The sequence below is a fragment of the Geospiza fortis genome, unplaced genomic scaffold, assembly GCF_000277835.1.
Source record: "Geospiza fortis unplaced genomic scaffold, GeoFor_1.0 scaffold53, whole genome shotgun sequence".
Lineage (NCBI taxonomy): Eukaryota > Metazoa > Chordata > Aves > Passeriformes > Thraupidae > Geospiza > Geospiza fortis.
The window spans coordinates 7,932,309-7,944,569 of record NW_005054305.1 but is presented as its reverse complement, the minus strand read 5'-3'; the positions used below and the strand labels follow the sequence as shown (position 1 = coordinate 7,944,569).

Below are 12,261 nucleotides of genomic sequence, written 5' to 3'. Positions count from 1 at the left end.
TGGCCCAGCACCGGGAGCATCCCTGTCCCGGCAGTCGCTCCGGTGCCCAGCAGGTGGCTCCTTCCAACCACACAACGCCGTGCAAGCCTCGCTTCGCTCCCTGCATCCCCAGGGCAGCGCTCCCAATCCTTTTGTTCCTCGTATGGATAACGCAGAGGCGTACGGGAAGGTCGGAGTTGCTTTCCAGAGTGCGATGGCCTGGGATGTAACACACTTTTGGGTAACCAATGCTTGTTACAGCACCGCACACATAAACAGGGTTGTGTTCATTGGACCAGAATCGCATCTCAGTTCTGCCTGAGTAAATCTGAAATAGGTCAGCTGCAGCCAGTGGAGATATTACAGATGGGAATGACAGGGGAATTTGGCCCATTGTTAAAATATCTTCATGTAGAAACAATGTAGGAAAATTGAACTATGACCAGGTTCCTTCATTATGGGCTAATTTGACTCCAAAATGACCCCTCTTGAGTCACTGAAGCTACACAGGTGTGAAAGCGAGTGGCACACAAAAGCCAGGACTGTTTGAACTGCTTGATCCAGAAGGAACCAATCTGCATCCATTACAAAATTCAAGTTTATATCTAAGGAAGGTTATTTTCATATAGATATATATAAAATATAGACAGGCATAGATCTTTAAGAGACACTCTTCAAAGGGCCTTGACATATTGGAAAGTTCAGACTGAATCGGACTTTTGCTGTTCAGTCACCATCTCTTAAACATGCCTAAACTCTGGCAAAGTTACTGATTTTAGAAAAAATGTATTTACTGGTGCAAAATATTCAAAATGTGGAGATTTTTTACTTGACTGGGGAAAATCTTCCAAAATGAGCAGATTTATTGTGACCTTATCGAACTTAGGGCCTAAAAGACTGAAGCTTGACATGACTTCATAACAATCCTTCATTAAATTTGCTGCCATTTCTGCTGATAGTTCAGGTTAGTATTTGGAAAGAAGATCAAAATGTGAAAGAAAAGGTATTCTTAGCATTTGTTTCAAAATTTATTGAGGCATATATGTTGGGGTGATGGAAGATAATACCCTTGCCTAATTGTTTTCTCTCTGGTAATTTTGGGTTTATTTCCCTCTGGCATCCAATCTAACCACATTTGAAGCACTGCTCAGTTTCTAGTGCTACTAAAGTTTTCCTGCTTCTGAAAGTCACACCATGTCTTTACTTTCCAGGATATATCAGCTGGCACTGAGAGGGAAATATGAAAGCGTAGGGTAACACTGAATCTGAGTTGATATGTTCTGCATTCAGCTGGCTATTGAAAACCCACCTTTCTTTTTCCCACATTAACCATTTCACACTTTCCTTTGAAATGTAGGAGGCTTATGAATTACAAGAGCTATTCTGTAGGTGTGAGTTACTTGAGCTTCTACCTCTTGCAGGATGAAGTAGTCACCTGCATCAATAAACATCCAGAGCTATTTTTGGAGGCTCAGTGCCTCCTGGGGGTTCTTCCAAACCTCACCGTGCTGCCTTCCATGGACCCCGTGGCAGTCAAAATGATTAAGAGCACTGCCTGAAAAATATGGGAACACTGATCCAACATAACTAATTTAATATTCTGAAACTAATTTTCTTGATTCTGCTGTGGTTTATCCAGATATTTAGCATTTTCTGATCCACACTTTTGCTAGTATTGATGCTTGGTAGGGACACTAATGCTGTCATAAGAAGATCTAAGCTATTGATGGCTTAGTTTTGGCTCTTCTTCCCTCTTTGATAATAAACATATTTTTTGCATCCTTCCATTTCCAAGTAACAAAGTTACTGCCCTTCTCAGAAAGTCTGACAGGGAAAAGGATTTGATGGAGCTGCCTGAAATGGGGAGACTAAAGTGAAGCTCCCAGTTTGTTATCTGTGCACAGGAACAAGTGACCTGATGTTAAAAAAAAAAAAAAGACATTTCTGCTGTAGGGTTGAAGCTCTGGTCCTAATCATTTAGTTGCTGCAAAGCACATGCCAAGGTTTCAGGCAGCAGAATTGCTTGGATCATTTCCTATGCACTTTGCAGAGTGGTAATTAGCAGCCCAGTGGCATTAACAAGACAGCTTTACGTGAGCTTTCAAAGTAAAAACATAAAGAATCCCTAAAAGACCAGCTACTTGTAAAATGTGAGAGGGAAGGTGTAGGCCTGATTTTTGGGAGGTGGGTGCAAGGCTTTGCCCGCAGGCAGCGTGACCATCAATCAGAGTCACCCGCCACCCTCCACACCTCCCTGGCTCCTCCAAGGAGGGGAAACCTCCTGTATTCTGCACTCGACCTTTGTGTTGCCTTTCCTGCATGGGGATGGATGCCACACGTCTCCAAGTGCCCTCTCATCCACATTTGCCGTAAACACCCAGAACACCTGTTTGCTCTGACTCACCCACTCCTCACGCAGACTCTCCCTTTTTTTGACAGCAGACCTCACTCAGGTAGTATGTGCTGCTAATATCCTTTCAGGACCGTGTAATAACATGCCTTCTATCCAATTCCTAACATCCTTCAATCAGCTCAGCCAGTGGGCTAACTGCTTACGCTCCTGTGATTTATATAAGTGCAATTAATTTAAACTGCATCACCCCAGTGCTATGCTGGTGAAAATGCCCCGAGAAAGAGAACCTCACTGGTGAATCAGAGCCTTTACTTTTAACAAACACACAAAAGAACAGATCCCGAGCCAGTGAAAATCTGCATGGCTCCATTCATTTCAACACACAAACTTAAACCAGCTCAAGGACTGAATCACAGCTCATGTAACAGACTATTTAGATACAGACTAATGCCTCACATCCTGAAATGCAATGCTTTCCCAGAGCTGGCAGGGGACAGGGACTTGTCAGATGGAACAGAGCTGAGAGGGAAGCAGGACCGCAAATGAAACCTTTAAAAAATGCTTTGTGGATTTCTTCATTTCTGTGGAGATGAGGAAAGTAACAGATTGTGTCTCTGCAAGCACTGCTCTCTATTCTGGAAAGATCACCTCTGTTCCTTTTGCCCCAGCTGCAAAGCAAGTAACCTACAAAGTCCCTTTCTTTGCCACTTTCCCTTTCCTCCCATAGCCTGGGTATGTTCCCTGCCACTTGGAAATTCAAATGGCACCTTTCACAACAGACACAAGAGTCCGATGATGAACAGATGAATCTTTTTAATCAGTTCTTGAAAATGGCTAACTTTTCCCTGCACTTGTTTTGGTATTCCCCAAGATTAAGAAGTCATGTAGCTTGACAAAGCACTTTGCTCTTGCATGTCTTAACACATCCATTGGGCTTTTTTTTCTTCTTCTTCTTCTTTTCCTTCACATCTATTCCAACACCTGCTGCAAAAACGGGCTGCGGTGGTCTCTGTGAAACACCCTCCACGCCTCCTGCCAAGAGGAGAGAGAGCTCCAGCGTCACACCAGCGCGGCATGCCGGTATGTGCCCAGGCAGGTGGAGGTAATGCACAGTGAGAGGGGGAAGGGGTGGGGAGGGCAGGCCAGGAGTCAATCAGAGTGTAATTTGTGTTAGACACTTACCAGCACTCAGCTGTCCATATTTCCAAAATGCAAATATTTTAAAATTAAAAAACCTATCTGTGACTAAATATCTCCTCTAAATCAATCTAGATAACCAGAACACTCTGTGGCACATTTAAGAGACTTTCATCTTAAATGAAATACATAACATAGATTATACCTTCATAGGAAATCAAGAGGTCCTAAAATATACTAATGGAGAAGGGCATTTAAGAGACATTTAGATTACCCAGTCTATAATTTTGGGGGGTTTGCTTATCTATGCATCTTTTAACTGCTTTGGATAATTAGGAAAATTTCCTTGTCAGTGTCCTAAGAGGATAGGCAAAAGAGTGACATAACTACTCCCAAGGAAGGAAAGGTCGAGGTTTTGCATTCTGCAGATTTTTAAAGCAAAAGAGAAAATATTCTTCATATGAGCAGTCTGAAGCAGTGTGCATATTATATAAAGACTATCACCCTCTTCTGAAATATAATGCTCCCAAGGCTTCTCCATCTCCTTGAACTCACTTGCAGTATCTGTCTGGTCCTTGTGCCTGAAAGGGTGCAGGTCAGGGAGGCAGGCTGCTCGTCTCCAGCCTCTTCTAAGCACAATTCAAAGGCAGTTCCTGAATGGAGCAGGCACACATTCAGTTCAAAGCCTCCCATTAGGTCTGCCGGCCAGCTTGGTATCTTGTTGTGTCGTTTGTGTGTGTGCGTGTGTTTACCCCTTCTGCTCTTGGTGAGCATTTTGTCCCACTGTAATTCTCATATCAAACATCTGGAAACCAGATTCGTTTAAAAGAAAAACAAAAAGAGAAAGAAGAATAAAAAAGAAGAAAAGGGGGGGAAAAGGGGGAGAGGATAAAGAAAAGAGGGGGAAAGAGGGAGAAGGGGTAAAAAAGGGTGGGAGGAAGAAGGAAAAGAAGTTTCAGTGCCTATTACTCATCTAGGTCTCTGTCAGAAAGGGAAAAAAATATATATTTCAGCTGAATCAGTAAACTGACCTTTATTTTCAAGAATTTTGAGCAATACATTTTTGTAGAGTGCAGTTCTACAGAGCCACATCCCCCCACTTCGGAGCCGGATAACGCGCTCTGCTAGAGCTCTCTCCCCCGTTCACAGCTGTCTCCAGCGGGAGGAGCTGAAACCTGAACCAAGCCCTCCGAGTGGGATTGGATCCCTGAGCCAGCAGCCCCAGAGCCCTCCCAGAAAAACAGCCTCTTTGGAAAAGTGCTTGAGAACATCCCGAAGCGATTGGAGGAGCGGAAAACCCTTCCCCCCTGCACCTGACTCGTGGGTATTTACAGCACTTTTCAAGGCGCCTCGGCAGTGCCACTGCACAAGCGGGAGTGGATGGGCTGCGCGGGGCCGGCAGCGCCGTAGGGATCAGGAGCGGGAGCAGGAGCGGGACCGATGCGCCCGCAGTGACCCCGCGTGTGCCTGCGCTGCGCCGCCCGGGACCACCACAGCCCCCGCAAGGACACCGAGTCTGCGAGAAGCACAAAGCCTGCATCCAAAATGCCACGCTCCTTCCTGGTCAAGAAGCATTTCAATTCATCCAAGAAGCCGAACTACAGCGAGCTGGACACTCACACAGGTAACAAAACCAAATCTGGTGCCACCGCGTCGCTTCTGAGCCTGCGGTCGTGGCGTGGCAGTACTGAGGAGGGTGGGATTGCTCTGCAGGCTGCGGGGGACGGGTTAGTTCACTGCTTGCTCTATTTTCTCCCGCTTACAAGGAGGGAGTTTTGAGAAATATGTCAGTGCTGACCAGAATGAATCGTGAAAGTTTGCTCGTCCACTTGAACTCAAGTTACTTAGAAAGCATTTGGAGTTTTCCTGTTCTCTATCTGTTAGTGGTGGAATAGAAACTTTTATTCAAATCCTTCAGGAAGTTTCACTGCTTCATTGTGTCAGGCTGCACAGATTTAGAAGCAGCATGCTGCCTTGAAGGGACTCTCCAGCTGCTGCAGCTTGCCTGTTCAAGGGCACTGTCTCTACCCATCAGAATATATGTATGAAACAGTATTTCCTGAACCCCCCTTATATTCAGATTACCCTAATGTTTCGTTTGTGCAGCTTTTAATCCTCAAACTGTTAATTTTACTGGTTTTGAAATACGCTTTGGTTCTCTTACCCTAAAATGTTCTTCTCTCTCCAGTGATTATATCCCCATACCTGTACGAAAGCTATCCAGTCCCTATCATCCCACAGCCAGAGATCCTGAGCTCAGTAGCTTACAACCCCATTACTGTGTGGACTACAACCGGGCTGCTACCGTCTCCGTTACCCAATGACCTCTCTCCGCTCTCTGGATACCCCTCATCTTTGGGAAGAGTCAGCCCACCTCCACCTTCTGACACCTCCTCCAAAGATCACAGCCATCAGCGATGAAGAGGAGAGAATCCAGTCAAAGCTTTCAGACCCTCATGCAATCGAAGCCGAAAAGTTCCAGTGCAGTTTGTGCAACAAGACCTATTCGACTTTCTCTGGGTTGGCCAAACACAAGCAGCTGCACTGTGATGCCCAGTCTAGGAAATCCTTCAGTTGCAAGTACTGTGACAAGGAGTATGTCAGCCTGGGAGCGCTTAAGATGCACATCAGGACCCACACGCTACCTTGTGTCTGCAAGATCTGTGGCAAGGCTTTCTCTAGACCCTGGCTACTTCAAGGACACATTAGAACTCACACTGGTAAGAGCAAGCATTACAATTGCAGTTTCTTGTTGCTATAACATCGGGATGCCTTTTTTGCTATTTTTCTCCACAGGTGGAAAAACCAGCATAGTTTCTCAACTAATCTTGAAATGCAACCACAGAATTTCAAATGAATCATTAAAAGGCTAAATTCTCCCTCTTGCAGGGAGAGGGGGAAGGTGGGAGTGGAGGGGGTTTAGCATGGTGCCATAACTGCAGGCCAGATACTGCCATAAATCAGCATTGCTTCCTTGATAATTTTAGGATGGTTTAGACAATTTCCACTAGCTGAAGCTTTTGCTTTAAGGATTTTATGTTAACTTTCAGGCTTTGGAAATTGCTAACTTTGAGAATGCTCCAGCTGACTCTGAAATTGGGCAGCAAAAAACAGCAATGCATGAGGGGCTGCTTTCTAACTCCTTCAGCAGCTGGCAAGTTTTGCATGCACTACCTCAAGTTAGAAACCCATCATCAGCAACGTGGTTGGGTTTTTTCTATCGAGGCAAAAATGGTTTTGAGTATAACACTGGGTACAATGTAATGTCTTTACAGCTGTTTGCTGCTTTTCAGACAAAGCCCTTGTTTCCCAGTAATTCACAGAGTCTAAGCAGAAAATGTTCTATGAAAATATTTGAAAATTTTGGATTGAGCCCAGTCTAAAGGTATTGCATGCACCTGTAGATGCAGACAGTGTCAGTAGCTTGTTTTCAGAGACTGCGCTTTGCAACATATCCTCAATAGACTGGGGTTCTGCAAAAGAGCCAGCAGTGCTGAAAGCTGCTCTGTGGCCTGATTAACTTATTACTAGACTTTTTTTTTCTTATAACATGCAATTTCTGTTTTGTTTTGGTTTTTTTTCCTTAGGATAAAAGCAGGTTTTACCTGTCCCAAACATGTACCTTTTTTTTCTTTTTTTTTTTTAAGATTTATCCTATTTCCTCTTGATGTTTCCTTTGTAGGAGAGAAGCCATTTTCCTGTCCTCACTGCAACAGGGCTTTTGCAGACAGATCCAATCTGAGGGCTCATCTGCAGACCCACTCAGATGTGAAGAAATACCAGTGCAAAAATTGCTCCAAAACTTTCTCCAGAATGTCTCTTCTGCACAAACATGAGGAATCTGGCTGCTGTGTAGCACACTGAGTCATGCAGTCAATGTTTACCTGGACTTGATGCATTTCTCAACTTCTGTTCCAAATGATAAGTGGAAATCCAAAGGCGTTTTCTCATCTACTTTTCAGCCAAAAATAAAGCAAACCAAAAAACAAAGAAACCAAACCAACAAACTAACACACCACCAAACAAGCAAAAAATAAACAAGTGGAAGAACTTAGAATGTCAGTAGAAATGAGCTTTAAGTAGTTTCTGTTCTGCCATACATTTGCATTCTTAAGTGTGAATTCTCAAATAGGGGGAGAGACGCCATGCATGACATTTCAAGTAGATCTAAAGGAAGAAGCATTATCAGCTTTCTTTATAGATGAAGCCAAATGTAGATCGTCTTTTCTTGCTTAGAAAAGGCTTCAAAGTTAACATTACATTCCTGCCAAGCCATTTCAACCAAAGAAATAGTATTTTAAGTGGAAATTTTAACAAAAATACTACCCAAGTGAATTTTGCTAGACACCATTTATCTCAGGTGCCTTAAAAAGTATTCCAAGTTTACCTTAGTAAATGTTTAATATTATTCATTGCTGTGTTTTTATTTTATTAGGAGCCAAGGCCTTCATTAATGACCTGAAATGCTTTAAAACTGCATAACTAAAAGAGGGAAGAAAGTATAAGAGAATGTACGAAAAAATTAAAAGCCACAAATTAACTGCATGTGCCTTAAAAAATAAATAAATAAATAAAGGTAATACTGTAGCTTCAGACATTCCTGGTGCATGCTTGACCATACTTTAATATGGAATAGTTCCTCTAAACTTCATTTTTGTTTTAAAAAACGGGAATAAGTGCAAGAGAGGGGATCCACGGGAGTTTTACAATTATTTTTTTGTAAATGCACAAAGGAAATGCAATATTTTCAGCATTACCCCTCCAAGTGCCTTTTTTATTGATGATTTTGTAAAATATGTCGACATAATGTAAATATTTTTATTTTTATATGATTGAATGTGTTATGAATGAAAGCAAATTGTTGCCCATAGCAGCATCTATAGATAACTTGAAGAAAGTGTGAAGTGAAATTGATGTTGTTTTCTAGCCACTTTTTTACAATAAACATTTTTAAGTAAGATTTCTGTTGTTTGTTCTATTTAAACAACTGTGTGCACACTTTGGAACACAGAAAAATGTGGATGTCTCTACATGACCAAATGAAGATTAAAGTGAATTTCAGATGTGAAGACTTATTCCATTAGTTCTAAACATTAGAAAGGAATATATACATTGCATTTTAAAATAATTTAAACCTTACAGTGCATTTTTCCAATAATTGCTCTAAAACACTTGCTTTTCTCCTACTTACAACACTACGACAACATTGTGAAATATATTTTATCAAAAACATTTAAGAGCAATGCATTTTTCTTGCATTTTAACAGAGGAAAGGGTCCTATTAGAGAGGCCTTGTAGTACTTTCCCTGAGACATTCACATCAGAGAGTACAGGCCTCATCCAAAATTCATTAAAGTCAATGGAGCCTTACAGGAGTTCAACACCCTCCACGATGTTCTTTTAAAATAGTAGTCAAGTCACAGTATAATATACTTTATTTGGCAATTTCAAGATTATTAAAGATATTTTATTAAAATGTATTACATATCAGAACTGTCAAGAGAATGCATCGCAAGTGCATATCAGCTAATATATCAGAGGAAAGAAATTATTCCAAAATAAGAAGTAGAAATCTTTTTCATTCAGGCGATTTGACTAAGTACTCCAAGATCTGAATTACATGAAAGTATTACAACTTCAACAAATCACGTCTCGTCATTACTGACTGGTCTCAAACAACCCCATTTTCAATTTTAGCAAAGTACAAAGCTAGAGAACAGATAAGCACCAGCTGGCACCCAGTCTGAAGACCCCCATGTCTACACTAGTGTACCAACCAGAACAACTAATAGCAAAAATAAAATTCCAACAATTTACCAAGAATGTTATTGATGTGTAAACGCAAGGTGAACATTTCTTGAAAAAATGTATGTTTCAGCAAAATAATGCAATAGATCATATATACCTTCTGTCTCCTCCAGCCCAGTTCTGGAGGAGGGATTCAGCAGGTCTGCACTGGAATAATGCAGGCTATAGGGGGAAGTTTTGCACCTTTTCTCCACAGAAAGCATGATACTGAAAAATGAAGCTCTATTGAAGCTTTCATATTCTCCTAGCATTAAAATAATGATTCCCTAGGAGCTGCTAGGGGCTTTTTTTCAGGAAATAGCTGGTGAGTTCAAGAAAGATAGGGTTAGTGGGAATTTGTGAGGTAACATTTCAAAATGAACACATGAAGGCATCAAATACCCTTGAAAAGTTTCATGTGGTTTCTCTATTGATTTGCACTTCCATGTCATTCGCTTTGAAGTTTGTAGGCTCCAGCAGCTCTTTGTGCAGCTCCTTCTTCCCAGAGCAAAGTTTACTGGAGTATGAGTAAAGCTCTGGCAGTCAAGAGCTATTTGTACTGTTCTAGGTTTGCTCTCCTGTGCTGTGCCACAAAGATGTTTCCATTGTTTTAATTCACACTTTAAATTCTCTATGCCCATAGTAAATTAAACAGTACAAGAGCTTGACTTCTTGAGTGAGTGGAAATGCTACTGCTGTCCTCAAGGGAAATCAGATGAAAACTTCATCAAAATACAGTATGCTAAACCAAACACAAGTGGAACTGGTCTGATTTGGAGATGACAATTACGATATGCTACTTTGCATGCCTGTAACACCTGTACTCATAAAACACAAAGATGGGAAAGGCTAGAAGCTCTTTTGGCTCATCTTTGTAATTGAAACAGAACACTCTATCACAGATCCCAGCTCTCTGTCCAGTTGCAGCATAAGCCTCCCAAGCAGCTAAATTTCTCTGTTTTTCCTGTGTGACTGCTTTCTATTCCTTGTCAAGACTTTCTCTAAAACATGTTCCATTAATAGTTTTACCTCATTACCTTAGAAATTCCCTTCTGCACCTGCACAAGCTATTTATCAATGTAAATTGAATTCTGTTCTGAGCTTCTGGTTGGTGACTCCCATGACTTTCTCAACACACAATGGAGAAGCTCCCTCCAAGGTCAATCTGCCCATTGAATCTCTTTGGCCATTGCAACATTTTTCACAACACATCTCTTATTCTATATGAAAATAATGTTTTAAAATTTTAAAGTCTTTCTTAGGAAAACATGGTCTCTGTACTCAGAATATCTAGACTTCCTCTTTTCTGAAATTTGTCACTTTTTTTTTACTTTTTGAGCAATATGTGCTCCAGGTCCTTCCTTTACGATGTTCTATCAACCTGCTTTCAATGTTCTTTCAGTGTTCAGAGAAAAGTGAAACCACTTCAGCATTTGTGAAGTTGCAAGTTAAATATATTAATTTCTCAAGGCTGAAGGCAATAATTGATTCACTCTGGTTTCTATGTGCTTCTTCCCTTGCTTCTGTTTGGGCATGCTTTTCACTTCAGAGGCTGCAGAATGAAGGGAGATGTGCATGAAGTGAAGAAGAACAAAGTACACTTTCAGGCTCAAAGCACTGCAATTATCCTCCCATGTAATGCAGAGCTAGGTAAAGCATGTTATACACTCACCAAAAGGTTAAAAGAAGTGCCTCTCAGATTAAGGCACCATGAAATCTTTCTTCTGTATTTCTCCCTATTATTTGGTTTATTATGGTTCCTGTTGTCATTGATCAAACTCAGGCCCTATTACTGTTAGCCCCATAAAATTGTATAAAAATGAAACACTGTAAAGATTCCATAATTTCAATTAAAAAGAAAACAATGGGAAACCTGGTAATTTAATTCTGATGTCCTGCTACAGTTGATTTCCCCTGACACAAAATAAATCAATATTTAATTTGAAAACTTATTTTTATTTTCGAATAAGACATTTTCAGTTATGAGTATTGTTGCTTTGGAAATAGTGGGTTTTACTAGCTGTCCCAAGTGTTGGGTTTTGTCTCTTTAAAGTAGGTGTTCTAAAAGTTTGATTATATGAATTATAACTCTGGTTCACAGAAATATGAGGAGTAGAAGGTGAGAAGTGCATTCCAACCTGAATATATTGTATAACTGCAAGAAATAAAATAACGATAACTGCAAGAAATAAAAACAGAATTTTCAAGTGAATCACAGATCATGGAATGATTGAGGTGGGAAATCACCTTTCCATATTGACTAGTCCCAGCCCCCTGTTCAAAGCAGGGTCAGGAGAGCAGATTACCCAGGGCTGTGTTCAGATGGCGGTTTGATATCTCAAAGAATGGAGACTCCATGACCTCTCCGGGCAACTTGTGCCAGTGTTCAGTCACACTTACAGTACCAAAGGGGTTTTTCTTTCCTTTAAATGGAATTTTCTGTACTACAGATGGTGTGCACTGCCTCTTGTCCTGTCACTGGGCAGCATTAAGAGTCTGACTGTATTTCTTCACTCCCTCAAATGAGGAATTTATACACATTAATAAGATCTTACTTGAGCTTTTTTTCTTTTCAAGCTGTCTCAGTGACTCCAATATGAGACCTGCTCCAATCTCTTAATTCCCTCTGTCATCCTTCCCTGGACTCTGGTATTCTTATGTCAGCCTTGTACTGGTGAGCCCAGAACTGGACCTAGTGCTGCAGATGAGCTGTACCATTGCTGAGTGGAGGTGGAAATACCATTCAGTTTCTCATGGGAGGCTGACAGGATGCATAAAATTTGTGGGAACAGCCAAAGCAGCAGAAAAGAAACAAAAACGATGCTTGCATTCTCTGTTGCTTTTTCCCAAAAGCTTTCATTCATTTTAAATACATACAAAGTCCTCAGGAACCTTGAAGGTTGTGGAGTGTGGGACTGGGTTTTCCAGGGACAGCAAGAATTGCAGACCACAACATAAGGATGCTTCAGCCAAACCAGACTAGAGATTAAAAAATAATAATAATA

General features: G+C 41.2%; 1 protein-coding gene across 1 annotated transcript; it reads left to right on the top strand.

The window, feature by feature from the left end:
• The first annotated feature begins 4,837 nt into the window (after positions 1-4,837).
• Positions 4,838-8,429, top strand: SNAI2 (snail family transcriptional repressor 2). Its single transcript, XM_005418305.3, is given in 4 exon segments — positions 4,838-5,093; positions 5,658-5,877; positions 5,879-6,189; positions 7,152-8,429. Coding segments are annotated over 4 exon segments (792 nt in total). The 5' UTR covers positions 4,838-5,014; the 3' UTR covers positions 7,334-8,429.
• The last annotated feature ends 3,832 nt before the right edge of the window (positions 8,430-12,261 follow it).